Consider the following 22,220-nt stretch of genomic DNA (forward strand, 5'->3'; position numbering starts at 1 on the left):
AGACACTGTTATTAGACATTAAACTGGGTTGGTATATAGCGGGTGGTAAATTGGTCCGCTTTTACCTTTAATTGCCTCAGAAATTACGAGGAGGGATTATATTAATGTTTTAAATGTAATGTGGAGGAAATGAGGAGTGCTGAGGCTGATGTTATGGCCCAATTTGTCTGTTTTGTCGGCACTTTTATGCCAAACAGAAAAAAAGGCTCCTTGTGTCTCCTTGTGACTGTATTCCTCTGAGCATCCAGAGGTCAAATTAAAATGTAAAACACATGGTCAAATTAAGTCTTCTCGTAATGTCTATGATTTGTAATGTCTATGACGTAATGTGAGTTTTGCAGACACCACAAAGACTAAATTAGACATCTCTGTCCTGTATTTCATGTCACATCTGAAGCACATCTGTGTCCCAATTCACATAATAGATTAGAAGTGCATCCCATAGCAGTTGAAAATATGATTTGAAGCTAAAAGTAAAGTAAAATGTTATTAAACTTTCCTTAGAAAATAAAGTGATGTAAAGTTTGATTTTACATTTACGGTTGATTTGTCTATTTCGACAAAGTGTTTCTTCGACTCTTCAGTGTAGACAGCTTCAAGCTGTTGTGATGCGTCATTGGTCGGTTCCATGGTGTTACATTAAATCTCTCTTTCTGTTCTTCCTTTTCTTTTGTCCACAACAATCCTCTGCCCGTCCTTTGGGTTTGGCCATCAATGCCCTCATTCCCACGCTGTGTGTGTATCATCTTTTCTCTGCTCCAATAATGGCAGAACTCCACATCAGCATCTGCCTTCATTAAAAGTAATTACAGTCTTGCTCATATTGGGCTCACAGACAGAGTGTTTCAGCCCACTAGAGCTGACTCAGGATCAGGGAGACCCCTCGACCCCAGGCAGACCTGTTCACTGGTCAATAAACAAGAACAAGCACAAGTTATAAAGCTCAAAATAAACTTGCTTGTTGTTTATCATGAACGATTGAGACCAATACAAATCCGTAAATCATGGGCTTTGTTCATTTAAAGAATCACCTCAAGAGTCATTTGTTTGCAAATCAGACAACACTGGTCGGGTCAGTGCCAGCACTAGTGTTTTACTAAGGCCACGTTCACACTCAGGGCTGCTCCCCTCAGTTTGGTGTTCTGCACTCCACTCAAATGCTCCACTCTTCACCCAGATATAAAGCTGCTTGATTGGACTCTTTTCGTGTCAAATGTGGTGAAGCTTTTCAGTTTTATGGACGTCGCCATCTTTGATATTACTTTGGTCACTGACGTTATTTGTAAGGGAATACGGACTTGACTCCTGTTGCACGTTCTTACAAAAGTAATCGAGAAGCTACTGTAAGTTGCTGTGTGAACGGGACATTTCAAGACCCACACCTGTAAGCAGATGCGGTTGTCAATCCCGAAAACCGACATTGTGAATATAGCCTGTGTTCTGTTTACATTGGTTGGAAAGTTATTAATACAATGTCGAAAGTCATTTATGTCTGGGGTTTGTTAAAAATAGATTCTCAAACCCTATGCTCTAAAAAATGCTGGGTTAAAAACAACCCAAGTTGGGTTGAAAATGGACAAACTCAGCAATTGGGTTGTTTTAACACAGTGGTTGGGTTAAATGTTTGCCCAAAGTGCTGGGCAGTTTTATTTAATTCAAATATTGTTTAAAAATTAATATATGGCTGGCTTAAAATGAACCCAAAATAGGTTGGAAATTAAAAATCAGACACATAATTAATAGATGCAACAATAATAATCAAAAGGTGAACATTTATTAATACACTCTAAAAAATGTTTGGTTAAAAACAACCCAAGTTGGGTTGAAAACGGACAAACCCAGCATTTGGGTTGTTTTAACCCAGTGGTTGGGTTAAATGTTTGCCCAACCTGCTGGGTAGTTTTATTTAACCCAACTACTGATTAGAAATGACTATATGGCTGGCTTAAAATGAATCCAAAAATCAGACAAATAATTAAAGGAAAGGTGTACATTTATTAATAAGAAATGTAATAAATGTTTATTGTTTATTATTCATTATCTTATTAATAAATGCTCATTTATTAAACATATTAATAAATGCTCATTTCCAACATACTTTGGGTTCATTTTAAACAAGCACTACAGTCATTTTTAAACAATAGTTGAGTTAAATAAAACTAGCCAGCAGCTTGGGCAAACATTTAACCCAACCGCTGGGTTCAAACAACCCAATTCCTGGGTTTGTCCATTTTCAACCCAACTTGGGTTTTTTTTAACCTAGCATTTTTTTATTTATTTTTTTAAAGAATGTAGTATTTTAGATGCACCTTCTGGCACTTTCATATCCAGATGAGACCATCGTTATATTAAGACTCAGAATCTTAGCTTTTTCTTTGAAATGACTCTACACTCTAAAAAATGCTGGGTTAAAAACAATTGGGTTGTTTGAACCCAGCGGTTGGGTTAAATGTTTGCCCAACGTGCTGGGTAGTTTTATTTAACTCAACTGTTGTTTAAAAATGACTGTATTGCTTGCTTAAAATGAACCCAAAATATGCTGGGAATTAACATTTATTAATATGTTTAATAAATGAGCATTTATTAATAAGATACTGAATAATAAACAATAAACATTTATTACATTGCTTATTAATAAATGTACACCTTTTGATTATTATTGTTGCCTTTAGTAATTACGTGTCTGATTTTTAATTTCTCACCTATTTTGGATTAATTTTAAGCCAGCCATATAGTCATTTTTAATCAGAAGTTGGGTCAAATAAAACTACCCAACATTTAACCCAACCACTGGGTTAAAACAACCCAATTGCTGGGTTTATCCATTTTCAACCCAACTTGGGTTGTTTTTAACCAAACATTTTTTAGACTGTAAACTGACTTAATTCATAGTTTAGCTTCATTTGAGCTGTTCATATCCAACAAAAACGGTTTACTCTTTTAATTCACATTGGTGCAAAAATCCTGACTTTCACAAATTGTTAATAGAAATTTTAAAAATAGATTCCCAAAACCTAGTGTTTTAGACACACGAATTCAGACCATCGTTTTGAAAAGACTTGATTTGTTTCTAAGAATCTTTCCTTTGAAATGATTCGAAACTGTCAGTCTTTCAGCTGTTTGGATCCAACAAAAACAGTAAACTCTGGTTGGTGGAAACTAACACACAACCTAGATTTAGTTGTATCAGTCCTCCAGTGGGTTACACACAAACAGTGGGGTCATGAGGCGGAAATCTCAGCATTCATTTGGGCTTTTATTTACAACTTCCATCGCGCCCCATTTCTCTCTCTCTTTCTCACCGTTGAGCGATGAAAAGCACCAGAGTCCGGTTTCGCCCGCCGGCCATATGCCTTTGTCAGGCGTTCATCTCATCCCTTGTTCCGCCGTTCGGAAATTCCAAAGGTGAATTAAATACAGTATACCGCCCCCATCTCTCTCTGCCCTCCCTTCTTCTACCTTTTTGTCCTTTCTCGGTTTACTGTTCAACGTGAAATCGGACAGTAATATTTACTCTTCAGTGAATCAAAGGAGATGCTCTGCCTGTTTTTCCCCCTTCTTGTGCACAAATCTGATACTTTTTCCCGAGACGCTCTGTCAAAGCAAAGAAAAGACACTGTTCCTTTCTTTTTTTATCCATGTTTCGTCTGAAAAGGAGAAATGCAAAATGCAATAATGCGTCCGGTTGCATGGAGCGGGGGGAGTGCTCGACTGACCCTCTTTGTGGAAAACATGATCTCTCTGGGCTTGTTCTCACAGGCAATCTGTGTTGTGTGTGTTGTTTGGTCTCTATTTCTATCTCTTCCTGCTATTCTTTTTTTCTTTTCTTTTTTTGCTCTTTTCCCTTTTGTATGTTCGTAGACATACAATCACAGGAGCACTTCGTATGTGAGAATCAAGTGGAATTGGGTTATATAAGCATGTTTGGTTGGGGAAGTAAGTACTGGAATTATTTCTTGGGATAATAATAAATAATAATATTCATTTGTTTTTATTTTGTAATATATGTAGCACCAATGTACATTTGCACAATTAGTGCAAAGTATTTTCTCTAGCTCAAGTGTAACAACCCAAATGTACATTAGTTTCACATTCTATTGTTGTGCACTCTAAAAAATGCTGGGTTGTTTCAACTCAATTGGGTTTCATTTTTATATTACATTTTTGGTATCACTTTAGTTTAGGGTTCAATTCTCACTATGAATTTGCTTATTAGCATGCATATTACTATGATATTAGCTGTTTATTACTACTTATAAAGCACATATTAATGCCTTGATATGCACGACCACCATATTCTACATCCCATAATCTTACCCAATACCTAAACTTAACAGCTAACTATTAATAATTAAGCAGTAATTAGGATTTCATTAAGGCGAAACTCATAGTTAATAATTATTTAAAGGTGAGAACTGGACCCCAATCTAAAGTGTGACCAAATTTTTAACCCAGCGGTTGGGTTTTTCCATATTTGACCCAAATTTGGGTTGAAACAACCCAGAATTTTTTAGAGTGTGCCATTTGAAATGAATTCTGCCTTTAACAAGCAAACTATTTGTGAAAAGTTCTTGAATTTTTCATCAACATCACCATTATGTTCCTTCACTCAGAAAGGCCTGCTGACACTATACGGATAGTTTCAGTTTTGGCTTTTGATTGGTCAGCCCAGCGTTCCGTGGTAAAACACACAATGAGGCAACAGCCTTGAAATGAAGCATCTATTCAAGTACATACTGCACAGCCTACACACCCATTGACTACTATTAAACTATAACTTCTAGCAGAAAAATGAATTTTAGTTTACAAAATGGACCCGTTTTTAAAAACATTTCATAAAAATTTTATAAAACCAAAAAGGCATTCGAATCTGAGTTGCAAACCATTGTATATTTCTCATCTGAAGCCATTTCAGCCAATGAATGAACCAAAAATAAGGAACATCGACATGCCCGAGATTTGCTGACCTGTAACAGAATCCAAGGCCGCAATCTCAGGTGCTTGTGCCTCCATGTCTTTTACTTGGGTCTTTACGGTTTCATTACCGTGGTAAAGACAGGAAAGTTAAACGCAGTGAAACAGTGAGCCTCTGAACGCTGAAAAGAATCCATTGATGTAACGCTCACTGACTCTGAGATCAAAAGAAGCTCCTTTGGATCAATTTTTCCTTTGCTTTGGAATCTACCTTTTCTCATACCACTCTTTAATTAAATGGGACATTGTTGTCTAGGTATGAAAAAGGGCCAATTCAGGCACGTCATCGCAGAGGAATCCAGACTGGCCCGTACCTGACCCCCCTCAAGACTACAAAAGCCCCCGTCCACCCCGTCGGCTCACCTCCTCACTTCCAAACCAGGTGAACCATTAGCGACTGAGATGGACCTGTCAGATCTTGAGAACGAGGGAGTATTGGGCGAGGAAAGGAGGATAGATGTGCTCTCCCCTCCTCAGGACGTGCCCGAGCGCCCTCCATTCATGCGGCAGGGGGGTGATACCTTGAGTGTTCAAAGCGGGAGTTTGAAGCAGAGAGACTTGTAGATCTGAAGGGCCATATGAAAGGCAAACAATAAGCAATCTGTTTGTCCACCCCTGCAAAACGGCACTCGCCTTTCATCCGCCGGCTCCCATTTCCGCGGGTCGCGACTTTCCTCAAACATCAATTACTGTTACGTACGCCGTTTGATCTCGGGGCTTCTCCTTGACATAGTATCGGGAGGCGGGAGGGGGCCTTATAGTGTGTGTGCTAAGACAATGCACCAATTGTGAGTGCTTTTTCCCCCTTTCTTTATTTTTCTACTCTTTGTATTCTGTATAAACGTGCGTGTTTAGTTTGCATGATTTATTTGGACCTCACAGGAAATGATATGATGCTTCTCCACCACAGAAAAAAAAACTCTGAAGGGCTAGGGGGCGTTTACACCACACCGCTTTCTTGTAAAAACGGAAATTTTTTTCTGCATTTTGGCCGTTCTTTTAACATGACAACTGCATTTTGTGGGCCTTGCAAACTTTTGAAAACAGGTTTCAAAGTGAAAGATTTTGAAAATGATTTCGTTATCGTCTGTGTAAACTATGTGAATTTGTGAAAACGGTGACGTAAGGTGTTTCTTTACAAAGTGACATCGCCAACTACTGGCCTGGCACGAATAATACAGCGTTTTTAATCGTTTTCAATTATCCGTGTGAATGGAGATCGTTTTGACAACGTTGTTGTCTGTATGCAAAAAAATTCAAATGTTTGTCGGGTAAACGCACCCTAAGCATTAAAACCGTTGTTTGCTTTATTCATCTTTAATCTGTCATTACATGTAGTGCCTTCATAAAATATTTAGAATACTGTCATTCTAAAACTTCTAAACATTCATTATGTTTTGTGTAATTTTATCATGCTAAAAGTTACCCATAATAATTTATAATATTATATTACAGAATAGTTTCTAATTATATTACTGTTACTGTAATTGACTATTATAAATTATATAATAAATTAATATTAAAATATAAATATTATAACTATCAATAAAAATATTGCTAATATTATAGTTTATTTAACTGTTAAATATTTAACTGTTTTTAAAAAAAACTACACACACACTTTGTTTCTTAATTAAAATATTTAAAAATGTTATTATATACACTACCTTTTAAAAGTTTGGGGTTTGTAAGATGTTTTTTAAAATGAATTAACTTCAGCAAGGTCATTTGTTATAGATTATTTATTTTTAATAATTAATTAATATTTTTCTTCAAAAAATGTACTGACAATGTTTAAATCCACGCAGCTGTCACTTAAAGTATGCAACAAAAAGGAATCAATCAACTTTTTTATTTATTTATTATTATTATTATTATTATTTGAACTTTACTGTAAGCATGGCTGGCTGAATAAAAATACTCAGATGCTTGCCTTTTTGTTTAAATACAAGCCAAGAAGTAGATACATTTACCCCCCCATACCCATAGTTCAGCATATCCACAACTTGTATTTTTCGAAGTATGAATAATTTGCCAGTTTATTTGGCTTGCCGGCTGTCGGAGAAAGCAAAAACCAGCCACGTCGTTGTTAATTTTCACCCGTAAGAGCTCATCAGTGGAGCTCACGGCCCTCTGGGGAGCAGAAGTGCCCTGTGCTTCTAAATCCATGCCGAACATGTGAAACAGAGGATAAAGGAATTTTCTCCGGCCTTCTTTTCTGCGCTAGTTCACGTATTCCGTTGGAGGCTAAATTTTTAATGAATTAGATCAAGGTGACATCCATTGTCTGAACCTGGGGAAAAAGACACAGTACGTGGGCCATCACTTCCTCCCAACCTGATTTGTGGGGAAATTTCGAGAGCGGAGTGCGAGAAGGCATCGCGTCGTCACTTAATGAATTACTTAATGTGTCCCTCCGTTGTTTAATTGAATTAATTAGGGGCCTAATTGGGCTGAGTGATGATGGCTTCCAGGGCTGAGGAGCCCTTGATGAGCGGAGGGTACAGTTCTGGAAATGTGTGTGAGACAGTGAGTAACACTGGGAAATCCTCGTGGGACACACACACACTCTTTCACACTAGCACGGGACCACGAGCAGAAGGCCTTCTGGGAGTAGATCCCTCCCTCCTCTTCCAGAGGGCCACATTCTGCCGGTGGGCGGCAGTCACGACCAGTTCTGATTAGGGATGTGCAAAACTACGGATTTTCAATATGGACGGGTTCCCAACTTATGTGCTTTATCAACATTTATTAACACACCGAGGAAGCACATCAGAGGGTTTGTCTTTCGTGAAATCTGATCACGAGATGCATTTGAGACGCATGTAAATACCAGGTGAACAGCGATTTGTGTCGGCTGTTTATTTGAGATCGGATCTCCCGAGACGGATGTTAGTACCAGGTGCAAAGTATGTTACCAGGTACACTTACCTTTGTGTGTGTGTGTCTTTGTGTGCTTCACAGGATTGACAGCAGCAGCCATGGCTGAAGCAATGAAACTCCAGAAAATGAAACTGATGGCCATGAACAACATTCACGGAGCAGGAAGCCAGAACGGTACAGAGTCAGAGAACGAGGAGCTGAACTCCAGTGCAGGTCAGAGTCACACACACACACACACACACACACACACATATGTATATATATTAGGGGTGTGACGGAATCTCATGCCATGAGACGAGATTTCTCGTCAAGGTGAAAAGCTGTCTCGTGATATTGCCATGATGAAGGGTGAAATTAGGATAGAATATGCCACCACTACATTTACATTACGCCTTCACTGTAGTTTTGTTTTTTATAGAAATAATAACCATTTAATTCAGTTGGATAATGGTCAGTTGAATTCACTTCCATCCAGCTCATCCAACACGAGCTTCAGAGTCGTTCATACTGCAGCAGGAATCACGTGGAAGTTCACGTGACGAGAGTAAGGTGATATGACTGATAAGACCATGGCCGAGGATTTGTTGCACAACAGAGCCTAAGCATCTGACAAATGTTTTATCGTGAAGAATTCGCGCTTAGCACCGCCGCTCCCCGTACACAGAGTGCACGCGATCGTGAAATCGAAAGCATACCCTGCATTTTGAAAGCAGCTCCCTGATGCATGCAAATATCTCCCAATATGAAAGCTATCTTAGGCTGGGCTGTGTAGTTGTAACCATCTCTCAGCTCTGAATCATGCTTGAAGAAAAATTTGGTCTCTATTTGCACTTTGAATATTGAGAGAGTACTTTGATTATGGTTGCACCTATTGTTTGCACTTAATAAGACTGAAAACTGTTATTAATTTTCATTTATACTGTTTTCATTTCTATGATCAGTTTGTGGAAAGGAGTTCAGTTAGGAGGTCAGAAGTTCTGAAGCTCATAAATCATGTACAGTAAGGTCTGAAGAGACTGAAATCATACAGGAGAGAAGTCAGTCTGTTGAGTTTGTGGCAAAACCTTTTACAGTGCTTGAGTATTGTTGTCTTTTACTGCATATGATAATTCATACTCAGAAAGTAGAACTGAAATGGCATCCATTAAGGATGATTAGTTAAAACTTTTCACCTGCAGACTATTTTTCTAGTCATGTCTTTCATCATTGAGCAGTTCTTATAAATACTCTGTAAAAATCTTCTTGTGAATTCAATCTTGTGTCTCGTCTCGTGAGCCAACTGTCTCGTCACACCCCTAATATATAAATATATATATATATATATATATATATAATTTTTTTTTTTTACTTTCTGTTCATCAAATAGTCCTGAACAAAATGTATCACTGTTTCCACAAAAATATTAAGCAACACAACTTTGTTTTCAACATTGAAATACACTACCAGTCAAAAGTTTGGACACGGTAAGATTTTTAATGTTTTTAAAAGAAGTTTCTTCTGCTCACCAAGGCTGCATTTAATTAATTAAAAATACAGTAAAAACAGTAATATTGTGAAATATTATTACAATTTAAAATAACTGTTTTCTGTTTGAATATATTTTATAAAGTAATTTATTCCTGTGATCAAATCTGAATTTTTCAGCATCATTACTCCAGTCTTCAGTGTCACATGATCCTTCAGAAATCATTCTAATATGGTGATTTGCAGCTCATGATACATTTATTGTGTACAACTGTACAAAATATTTGTGTACAATTCTTTGATGAATAGAAAGTTCAATAGAACAGTGTTTATTTGCAATATAATCATTTGTAACATTATAAATGTCTTTACTGTCACTTTTGATCGATTTAATGCATCCTTGCTGAATAAAAGTATTAATTTCTTTAATTTCTTTTCAAAAAAATTAAAATACAAATTCTTACTGACCCCAAACTTTTGAACGGTAGTGTATAATGCTACAGAAGCTTTGTATTTCAGATAAATGCTGTTCTTTTGAACTTTCTATTCATCAAGGAATCCTGAAAAAATCTGTTTTCAACATTGATAATAATCATAAATGTTTCTTGAGCAGCAAATCATCATATTAGAATGATTTCTAAAGGATCATGTGACACTGAAGACTGGAGTAATGATGCTGAAAATTCAGTTTTGATCACAGGAATAAATTACTTTATAAAATATAATCAAACAGAAAACAGTTATTTTAAATTGTAATAATTAAATGTAGCCTTGGAAAGCAGACGGAACTTCTTTTAAAAACATTAAAAATCTTAGCGTGTCCAAACTTTTGACTGGTAGTGTATAATAAAAAAGAAATGTTCCTTGAGCAGCAAATCAGCATATTAGAATGATTTCTGAAGGATCATGTGACACTGAAGACTGGAGTAACGATGCTGAAAATACAGCTTTGATCACAGGAATAAATTACATTTTAAATATATTCAAATAGAAAGCATAGCAGCCAGAAACATAAAACATTTGTGTACAAAAGTATATATAAACCAAAAGTTGTATGAAATAAATTAATTAGTGAAATTTATTATTGATTATTTGACTGGTTTTCAAAAAATAAAAAAAATGAAACTAACTAAAATAAAATAATATTTCTTCTTCAAAAAAGTACTGATAGAGCTTTTATAGAAAAAGAATCGTTAAGAAAAATCATAATTGGAATCATGGAGTTGTCAAGTTTATAGCAATTCCCATTCCCCATGCACTTTTATGTTGTTATTATAAAACAAGCAACACTTTAATAATAGTTTGATCAAATGCACGTTTGACTTTTTGAAGCCTATCATTTGTAGTTCTCTCTATTCTAGTTTCTAGATTTGCTGTGTTCTCACAAACAATTATGTATGAGTATGAGTTATTACACCTGCCATATTCAGTAGAATCACTATTGAGCTCCTCACCTGGTAATCAAGCACATCAAATCCATTGCACCAGCAGAACACATTTCTGATGTGCAGGGGTACACAGCCATTAGCTTTGACCAGTTTATGACTCACTAGCTTTGAATCACTTACCAGCACAGGCCATAGATATTCACAATATGAAAATAAAGAGCACTGTTAGGAAGCGTTCAACAATCTAATCACTTCAACACACGCGCGCACACACAGGCACGTGACCTGAGGTAATGGGTTCTTACCCACGCAGCCCTCTCTTTTCTGCTGAGCTTTATTGAGGCTAATGACGTCTTTAATGTTCCCCACCTGACTGTGCATTTAGATTGTGATGTTACCATCACCGCACACATACACACACACACACACACACACACACACACACACACACACACATACACACACAGTAAAATGTCATTCTTTATTATCACAGTCAACAACTGCGAGCACAGACACAAATGCCATCCGTTGTTATTGCCAAGACCAATAACGCTTACACACACACACACACGAACAGAAACACAGTGCGTGTGTGTGAATATGTAGAGGGAGATATTAATACCAGCAATTCACTCATCATATCATGTATTCAAATGTTTAAACATGAAACAAAAAAAGGGAGAAAAAACAGAACAAAAAACAGACGTGTGTGAATGTGTGACATATTCTTACCATATAAACTCTTCTGATGTTTTTCATATCCACAATATATATATATATATATATATATATATATATATATATATATATATATATATATTTATATATATATATATATATATTAAACATTATAGTAAATAGTAGTCACTAAATTCAAAAGATGATATTCATTTCTCATTCCTCTCCAGATGTGATATTAAGTTTCATGTTTAAGTCATTCAGTCCTCATTAAAAATCACAGCCAATCAGAACACTTTGTAATATACAGTTAAGATTTGGACCAATTAGATTTCGCTGTAGGTGGGACTATCCAGACTAACCAACAAAATATTTTAGGACTGTTTACAGAGTTTTAATGTAGTTTAAGGAAATCAAAAATCTAATTATGTGAAATCACAAGTCAATATTAAACCCCACCTTCTTTAATTTGATTGGTCATCTCAAACATTTTGACATTGATGAGTGCTGTTCGACTGCTGCAATAAGCCAGAGCACGCTAAATAGATTAATAATTTTGAGTCATGTGAGCATTCGGCTGGGCCAACGGAATACATAAATGTACTATCATTCGTTCTTTATATATTAGCAATAAGCCGGTCCACATTGTCCAGCGGCCCACCGGGAGAACTCCTGGCGCTCCAGATGGCCAGTCCGCCCCTGGATGTGGCTCATCCAGTCGGAATCAATGACAGAACTACGGCTTACCAAAAAGCTGTTCCTACTTTAGATCAGCACTTGAGACTGTGAATACAAATCACCTTTGAATTCGGTCCATGCATACAGCAGTGTGTGGAGAGAAACAGAGTGTGTGTAGTGACAGAAAGATGATGGCGAGAGAATAGAGAGCAGGAGAGAGGAGGAAGAACCAGTGCCAGGGGTGGAGAGAACACGTCTGTCTCGCACTCAATCACACATCCTCTAATATACTCTGGCTGCCGATAGAGCTAATGTTGATGATGAGAGAGATAGAGAGAACTGCATCAATGGAAGCTGAGAATCACACAGAGTCAAATTTCACTCCTGTTTGCGGATGTCAGCGTGCTGAGTGAACAACAGTCCTGGGCCGTGAAACACAGTAAGCACAGACCCAGCACTATAGGCGTTTGTTTGTGTGGTGTCAGATCTGATATGGTTGACGCTTCAGGGCTAATTTAACTCTTTCTGATGGCTTTTTGAACTTCAAATCAGGGTGAATTACCATTTCAACCATTTTTTCTTCCATAATGTCATGTATTTAAGAACAAAACAAGTTAGTCAACAAGAACATTTTTTGACTTGTTCCTGAATGTCTAAAGCTGCTTTTCCACCGAAATTACCTGGCACAGTTTGTCCCAGGAAGTATTTTTTCCAGGAACTTTTTTCCCACCAGACCTGTTGTGGTCTACGTTTCCATCATGGTCTAAAGTACTGTGAAGATGATGTAGGACTTTGCACGACTTTTCAGTTCCTGCTGGATTCCTGAAACTCGTTGTTGGTGCATCGGTCATATTTTTTAACCCTCAGGGGTCTGAGGATTTTTGGGGCCCTGGAGAAGTTTTGACATGCCCTGACATTTGTGCTTTTTTTCAGTTGTTCATAAACATATTAATGGAAAAAGTGTCATTACACTGTATTCAGCACAAACTAGGCTACAATAATATGTGAGGAACATGTATGTACATGATTGTGTTTTTAAAGGAATAACGTGTATGCGTGGTTATTGAAAAAACAAAAAACTTAAGTCACTGAAATAAAGCCAAAAAATATATATTTAATCTATGTTCACAAGACTTCGGGTATTGGAGGTTGTAGACTAGAGTTTTTGCTTCAAAATGAGGTAAAAAATTATGCTGCTTGCTTGTTCATATAAAACAATAGAGAGATTTAAATTTTCTAAAACATCTTTGGTCAAGAAACACAGTATGCGTGGAGGTGTGAATCATGAATAATGGGTGATTCTCACCTGAGAAGACAAAAGAATCACATAATTAGCTCTAATGAGCTGCATAAATGATGAGCTCTTTCAGACAAGTAGGCTGTGAAAAAACCCTCTGTTGATCATGTCTCAAGCTCATTCTTATGTAAATCAAACATACAGAAAAAACAGCAATACTGTGAAATATTATTACAATTTAAAATAATGGTATTCTATTATATTCTTTAAAATATAATGCATTTCTGTGATGCAAAGTGTCTGAACAGTTATGTTACCTCTATGGCATTTCATATAGACTTTTAGCTTAAAAGCATGCATATTTGGAGAAATATTGATGGATTCTCATGTTTATGTCAATTTTCTATACAGAGGAGTAATATTTATTCAATATTTATTGTCATCACTGTGAGCGCTGGATACTGTTTTCAATTCATACTTGCAGCCGGAGGACGCTCTGTGCACCTTTAGTCCACAAATTAATGTATAGAAGAACAGGAACCAGGAACTAATGGCATGTCTTCTAGAGGTCACTAACCATGGCTTTAACATCCAGATAAACACTTTTCAAGACAATAAATACACGATTGAGATGATGAATGCATGCATTGCCTCTGAATTTGACTTCGTTCAGAGGGAGACGAGAGATCACGCATCATGTTAGTTTTCTTTATTTTACAAAAAGCACAACATTTTGTTTTTACTCTGAGTGTACACAAATAAAAGTAGACATTCCACAGATTAAAATGGTGTATAGCTCTTAATTGTATGTGCAACATTGACAGAGTATTTTGAGTCTTTTTCACACTGGTTAGTCACACTGGCCGGTGTGACCGCCGACCCGAGGGAGTTAAACTCCAATGTTGATTCGAACAGTAAACAACTCTTACTGCATGCACCGCAACAGAATTTTAAAAATGGTGGTTGAAGTAAAATGCTGCGTGTAGTCAACCAATCAAAATGCTGCGTGAACTCAACCAATTAGCATGTTTAGTTCCTGAAAGTTCCTGAATTTTGAAAAAATACTACCTTGTGAGCAGGGACTTTCTGAGGGGGAAATTTTCCCTGGAACTTCATTTCGACCCTGGTTCCTGCAGTCGAAACACACCGAGTACCACCCCAAAGTCCTTAGTTCCTGGGGAAAGTTCCTGCGGTGGAAACTTTGATGGCTAGATTGCATGCAATGAATGTGAAATGAGAATTACCAATATTTTTGCACTAAACGTTATTCTTTAAACAATATAATTCTGTAAATTGGGCAGTTAAAAATGATTATGTCTGAAATTATTATTTTATAATTATAATTATTGCACGATTATTTACATTGATTAGCCCTTGAAAACCTGCTGTTCATGTGAATGTTGGAGATAGTGGAAAGGTGGCTTAAAGGAAAGTTAGATTTTTTTACATTTTCACCTTTATTTGAATAGTACAGTATAGAGTGAAAAGGAAGCAAAGAGAAAGGGGGGACAAAATTGGAAAAGACCATAAGCTGGGACCATAAACATGAGGCTTACCAATTTTTTAACTTAATACAGTACTAGAACTGAACGATTAATCGGAAAAAGATCGCATTCTCGATTCAAACACCCACACAATCTTTTTTTTATTAATGTCAACGATTCGCCTGGATCTTTTAAACCTTTGACAAAATCATACCGGAGCATTCAATGTGTTTGTGCTGCCGCACTGAGCCAGAGAGAGCAGTTTTGAACCACACAGTTATTTCTGTGTTACAAATATCCAAATTATCACTGAAGTACTGAGATGAAAGTTTAAAGTTAGGATATAAACACTGATGTCTACGATAGCAAACCACCATTTGAAATGAACTTGGCGCTTCAAATAACGGTTGTATCAATTACATCTTACGCCACTAGATGGCAACAAGTGACTGTTAAAAATGTGTTTATTGAATCATTCATTTTAAAGATTTGTTCAAAAACACTGATTCATCCAGTAATGAAACAAGTATTAATTGAGTCATTGAATTCATTCAAAACCATTTTTTTTAATTTATTCAAATTAATTAAACTTTTTTCCAGCAATTAGAGTCCATCAATTAATATTCTGTCAGAACCTCTAGTAAATTACATGGTATTTTGTTTAGTTTTATATTCAGAATCTTGGGAGAATCGTGATCTCTATTTGAAGAAAAAAAAAAAAACTTGATTCTCCTTTTATCCAGAATCATGCAGCACTATACAGTACCAGCATAAATGTGACCTCCAAGCTCACAAAGATGAACTAAAAGCCACACAGTTCCAACATGAGGTCTATAATAAACAAATATGCAAAAGATAGAACATTGTGAATAACAGGCGTTTGAACGGATGAGGGGGCAGATTCCGTGTGGCGTTGCTTAACATTATTTTTAATTGGATTCTTCAAGCCAAAGCTGTGAAGTTCTTAGGAACTTTGAGGAACCAGAGAGACATTTGAGTTTTGGATCAAACTTTTAAAATCATCAAAATCAAGCCATACCACCCAAGTTACAGTGGATTGGTCATTGGTGTGCATTGTTTGGAGTTGAGAGGTGGTGAAGGGGGGTGTTTTGGAATCTGATCTAGCTTCCTTGAATCCCTGAAGTTAAAAAAAACACCCTCTGAAGTCGTCCGACAACTTTAACCTCTCTCTTTGCTTCACTCTCTCTTTTGCGCCGCCAAGACGCTGCTTGCTCGGGTACAGCAACAAAGTCCCGATGGTGCTTTTTCCTGTTCCTTTTTTGTTTCTTTACATTCCCGCAAGATGTGTTTTTGGTCCCCTCCCCTCTCGATCTTGTTGGTGAGCCTTTTGCTTTTTTTTGAAGGAGCACTTCAAAGGGGAAACAGCTAATCTGTGCTTTTCCTCCACTGTGTGGATCGTGCCACAAAAAGCCTGAGCTATCTGCAGCAGGCAGTCAGTACAGATAGGCTTGATTTCAATCTCCCTCCTCACTCCGTCTGCTCAAACGTTAACCCCACCCTCGCCGCCAGAGCCCGCAAAAAAAGAGCATGGAATCAAAAAGCGAAACGACTCGCAACAGCGACGTGTTTGACAGGGGCCAAAGAGATTTGGCATGGAAAAACAGTCTGCTTTCCCCCCCCTGAGTTTATCCAGTAGCACAAAGCGCACCGGATTTTGTTCAACGACTCGGAGTTGGTGTGCGGTTTCGGTTGCAGAGTGTGTTAAGCAGAGAACGATGTTTGCGCTAATACGGTTGCAGCAGCTCTAGAAGGTGAAAAGAGTTAATGGGGGTTCCTGTGAAATTGTGTCTTTAAATATAAATACAGCTCTGAAAACCCCCGTTAACAAGAAGAAAGAGGGTGAGAGATAGGGAAAAAAGGAAAAGGAGTAACATGTGTTTCTTGTCGGAACGGCGGTAGAAGAATTGGCGAACGAAAAGGGACTCATTGGTCTAATGGAGAACTGTCAGGGTGAATCACTGTCACAAATGACATCAGAAAAGAACTGATATATTTTTTTGTAGAGCGACTGACAAGTTAAAAGAGAAATCCCATGCATTATTTAAACGGGCTCGGGAATCTGTCAGCCATGTGATTTGCCGCGTTAGCAAAAACCAGGTGTGTGCTGGGAGAGAGAGAGAGTGTGTGAGAGAGAGAGAGAGAGAGAGCGCATGCAGAGATTGCGGGACTCAGAGTTGTGTATGTTGCAAATCCCTAACTACCAAAGCGGTCAGCACTTTTATTTCTTCTTTTCTTTGTCTCTCACCTATCCTTTCATTTTGCCATCACACTTTCAAGAGCTTTTCTGTCATCAGAGAGCAACTGTCACTCTTATTAAATCAGATTGGATTGTCCTAGTGTTGCCACTGAGGACTGTCTCACTCGCTCATTTCTTTTTCTCACTCGTACCCTCGTGAAGAGCTAGCTAAACTCACCGTCCTTTCCGACATGTCCCGAACAAGTGTAATATTTGAAATTGGAAATATGTCCTGGATATTTCTTGACAGTTTTTATGTGAGATTCACCCTAAGACAAACTCCCCGTCACAGTATAATCCCAATGTAACCGGAGACACTTCTCCAACCTCTCAGCTCACATAAACGGCATCATCTGATCTCCGCTTTGTTTTATGTAAAATATTGAGCATGTCGAGAGCAAGAGGGATCAGTGTTGATCTTGTGGCTGAGGAGGGGGAGTATCAGTTTCCTGCATCACTCCAGCCGAGCAGCTCTGTGAGAGTTGAGCTCACCTTATGAACTTGGGTTCAGGGTCAGAGATTTGTTAGAGAAAGAGAGAATTTGGAGGGAATGGAGGTTTGGATGATACTTGGGTATAGATGTGATTTCACATTCTCTTTCAAAATGGAAACATTTTGTGGGATGATTCTGAGGAACTGACTATAAATTGTCCATGGGACTATAAATGGGTCTATTTATTTGGGAGGGAGACTGAAATTGGCATGTTGCAGGCCAGATACAATCTATGTCATCCACATGAGCACCGTGGCTTAATGCATCTGGAATTCAGTTTATGCAAAGACTATAGAATAACATAAGACGCATCACTCGTATTGTTTTGAATGGGAGAAAGTGCGACGCGCAATATGGCGGAATAAGTCTCGCCTTCTAAATAAGAGCCAAACGCTGATTGGTAAAGTACAGCGAACGTTAGAAGCTCCGGTTTCTATAGAAACAGTCAGGCACGCGCCTCCGAAATGAGACACAAGAGATTTAGGACTGCATATGCGCATTAGTTTGATCCAGCCTGAAAAATACAGATTTTTTTTGTCATGATATATAAATACAAAATTTGAGTCAGATTTCATTGATCATTTCAAATATTAAATTTAATCGAAAGCTTGACAAACAGTGTGACGAGCAGGGCGGGCGAGAGCCGTGAGGGAACGGCGCGAGTCTCTCACGGAGGAGCTCCGGAGGCATAAAAGGAGGAGCGACTACAATGAAGGACGAGAGAGGACCAGGCCTGGACTTTGTTTATGTCTGCCGGCATTACTTTCGTTTTGTTCTTTGTTTATTTTGGATTAAAGTTTTGTTGAATGTTCGCCGGTTCCCGCCTCCTTCTTCCCATATTTACGAACTGTGTTACAAACAGCTTTAGAAAATTTGATGTTTCCCCATTCAAAGAGATAGGAACTGCACTTGAATGCCTGAGAGGCGTTTCAAAGATGGCCGCCATGTGAAATGACTTCCCACACAGCAGGAGACTCCTAGGCGGATCCGCATGCAAGTCGCCAAACCCGCGTGACTGTCACATTCGTTTTGGGCCGCCCAGAGGATTAGCTCCACCTCCGCGAGGCGCCGTTAATTCTACTGTCAATCAGCAGATCCTGAGCGGACCCATGTCGGATCCGCGGACGTGCACACGCCTTTACTGTAATGGTTGTATCAATTTGGTAAGGTTTTAATCGCGGATGCAGCGTGGAACCAGATTTTGGAACCCGGTCACTGCACGCAAATGGACGCCGATACAGGTCTGTTTGCGGATACGTTCCGGAAGCCACGATACCTCCGAGGCCGATCCGCCGCAGAGTCCCTTTGCTGTGTGGGTCGTCTTAAAGGGACTTTGGTTTATGTTTACAGTTTATTACACTCAACACACTCATATACATCCATTATTTAATTTTCACCTATGTTTAAATTTGTGGGAAATTGGTTATAATGGTCATAATAGTATTTAAAATGAAAATTGTGATAATTAGTGACAATTTGTGCAGTGATTTACTTACTACTACTACTAGAATTACTTAATACTACTCTTCTGCCTAAACACATGTAGTGCTTTAAATATAATGGGCACTTGCGTAATTAAGTGAAGAACCTATTTCAGTCTTTCAATTAGTTTTTTTCTGCCACTTAGTCTGCTCCAACAGTCCTGTTAATCTTTGAGAAACTTTATTTTCGCATATTATGAAGGCTATGCTACAGTTTGACCTTTGATACACAAAATAATCAATCACAATATATTCCTTTTTGACTTGTAGATACATTTTACCTGAGTAATAAGTTCAGACAGGTCAGAGTAGGTCATTAATCAACTATTACAACATCTTGTATGCAAGGTGACACTCAGAAGTCAGAGGTCCACATTTCCCCATGTGGTCAGAATATTAAAATCAGGGACAGATAGGTGTCAATACTGTTTAGCATTCTCATCATTAGAAAATAAATGGTTCGGATAATTCCCAATGTGTAACATAAAGTATTTAAATATGATTTTGACGTAAATGTTGTTTTACAAATTATTATTTAGCTTTTTTAGGTGAGCTGCACATTGGAGATTGTCTGCTGTAATCATATTAGTCTCTTTAGTTTGTTGTGCTGACTTATCAGAAATCTCCCCCAATCTGTGTCCTCTGACTGAAATGTTTGCCCGGATCCAGCCATCCAAAATTAATGTTCCATAAATCATCATCCCCACAGGGACAGGAGCTGCTTGCTGACCATTGCCGGAGACTAGCTCTTTTGAACAGAGACACACATACTGTATTTGCGCTCACACATTCACACTATACAAGGAAGCATAACTTTTCAGGTATATCCCATTTTAAAACTGTAATAGCAACCACACACACTCAAGCTCGCATGAAGCTGAACAGCTTCATACACAAACCTGTGGAGCAGAGCTGCATTGATTACCCACTCTGTCCATCAGGACACAGTCTGTCTGATAAACAGATGGCTCATACAGCAAAGGACCATACTGTATGAAGGACCTGCATTATCTTCATTCACTGGCCTGTGCTACATATTCCCTGCACTCCTGCAGGTTAAACCCGCTCTTGACCGCCTCTCCGTTACCTTGATTTCTGGATGACCGTGCAGTCATCCTGAATGAATGCATCATTGAGAATGAACTCCTCTTCAGCGAGAAGAGAGATATGTTATATATATTTCATTTGGGGAAAATGTGCCCCTAAATTGCTTTCATTGAGTTGACTCAATTTATAAGGATTTACCCTATTGGACAGACTTAAATGAGTTGTTCACACAGCCCCTGGTCACTATAGCCGTCAACTACGGCACAAGCTGCATTGCTGTTTTCAAAAAAAATCCTACTTTTGAGTTCCGCAGAAAAGAAAAAAAAATAGCTGTGTGTGGCTTTGAGACAACATGAGGTAGGTAAATAAACAACACAATCTTCATTTCTTGGTCAACTATTCCTGTAAGAGCATGCTTGCCCAAAATACTGCTCTCTATCTGAAGTGCTCAAAGTAGACAAATCCTCTCAAGTAATTCTCACCTTCCTCTCATCAAGAAGTGTGTGAACAAGTAGAGAAGTGGCTGAGGAGTATGTAACAAAGTGCTTGTGAGTACGCGCTTATGTCCAAAGCTTCTGTATTTAGTCTCAAACCCTCGGTTCAGCTAATGGGAATCCATCCCGCGTAATGACCCACAGTTCCTGTCGGTAATGAGATGTGGGAATTGCCCGTCCGTTCGACCAGATGATGCTGTATTAACGGACTGGGCCAAGCAGGACGGACGGGGGGCCGCCCGAAGCCCCAATGCCCCGCCTCATTTTTCATCCAGCCGACACCGGAGCTGGCGTGAAGGTCCGAAGGGGGATTGATTTCAAATGAGCCTCAAAATGACGTCTAATGAAAGCCCATAAAGACGTGGGGCTCTCCACTCCAAAACAGTCAAATGAGCCACGGTCTATCGAGGATAAACACTTGAAGAGCCCTTGCTTCCGGATGAAGGTGGCTACTCAACCTCATCTACGAAATTTTCTGACAAATGTATGCATTTACTGGTCAACACATATCCTCTAAGCCACATTTCCCAAAAGTGTGGTGCACGAGTCGAGTCGCCTGGGCCCCCATCTTCGGTGGCGCTCATTGATATGTAAACGCAGGGCGATATCAAAGAGACATCTTTTCAGGCTTTCTGTGAAGCGAGCACTACTTATGATCAAAGGCTAGTCGCCGTAAACCGTTCAAAGAGAACAGAGTTCTCTGATGGCCATTAATGTGTGTCTGTGATAAGGGTAAGTGAAAGACTGTGCCATCTTATGCAGCACAAAAGGCCCGTGAGAAACACAATATAGGACTCAGTTAGCGAGGCTGATGAGATGTTGAATATTCAGCTGTAGGTGGAGGTATAAATATGACATTCATTATTGAGTGGCCTCGGCAAGAATAGTAACCTATTTACCAAAGCAGTGAGATCCAGAAGCTCACCTGGGTTTTTAGGATGCATCTTTGTTCCCATTTTCAAACTTTTCATCACTTGTTCACCAGGGCTCTATCCTTGGTCCACTCTAACTTTTCCTTGTTTAGTAAAGAATGTCTCTTGTAAAACGTTCTCACACAGATGTCATCAAATAAGTTTGCATTTAGTGCAATTATTCTGAATTAAGTCTAAAATTTAGAATCAAATGAAGCCCCATGCATGAGAAAATTTCTATGTACACTGTTATTAGTGAATAAGACTCTTCTACCAAATTCACTTTACTTTTATATCAGTGTAGAAATGTGCTTTTGCTGTAGCTTTCCCGCCTGTCGAAGCAGTGCATCTCCTCCAACATTCTACCTACTTCTCACAGCAATTAACACTTCATTAAAAGAGCTCTTTAATCATTTTCACTTTCAATTCAAACACTTTTACGCCGAGCCTCTTGTGGATTGCTCTCTCGTTGTTCAGGGAGGGAATTAATGACTTAAAATTTATATGTTTTTCCCCCTTGATCACTCTTCTTCATTATTACTTCTTTGTTATTCCGTGTAAATAGATTTTTTTGCACCCCAAACTCAAAGCTCCATGGTCTCCTATGGGGCTTTGAGCGGAGGTGTTTTCATAAACTTGTAAAGACATCCATGCTTTTGTGTCTTCTAAATCATCATAACATCTCTTCTACAGAGCTGTTTGCAAGTGAGTCGCTCTACCTAATGAGATTTACCGTTGCTCCATGTTGAAT

At 38.4% G+C, this 22,220-nt stretch overlaps 1 protein-coding gene across 2 annotated transcripts in view; it reads left to right on the forward strand.

The window, feature by feature from the left end:
- The window catches only part of dacha (dachshund a), a 198,641-nt gene that overhangs the window by 123,260 nt on the left and 53,161 nt on the right, over positions 1 to 22,220 (forward strand). For both annotated transcript variants that reach the window (XM_067376764.1, XM_067376766.1), the window contains exon 3: positions 7,939 to 8,070. In XM_067376764.1, coding sequence (XP_067232865.1) covers positions 7,939 to 8,070 — 132 coding nt within the window. The remainder of the gene's footprint in view (positions 1 to 7,938; positions 8,071 to 22,220) is intronic.

Source organism: Chanodichthys erythropterus, chromosome 22 (genome assembly GCF_024489055.1).
Source record: "Chanodichthys erythropterus isolate Z2021 chromosome 22, ASM2448905v1, whole genome shotgun sequence".
NCBI lineage: Eukaryota > Metazoa > Chordata > Actinopteri > Cypriniformes > Xenocyprididae > Chanodichthys > Chanodichthys erythropterus.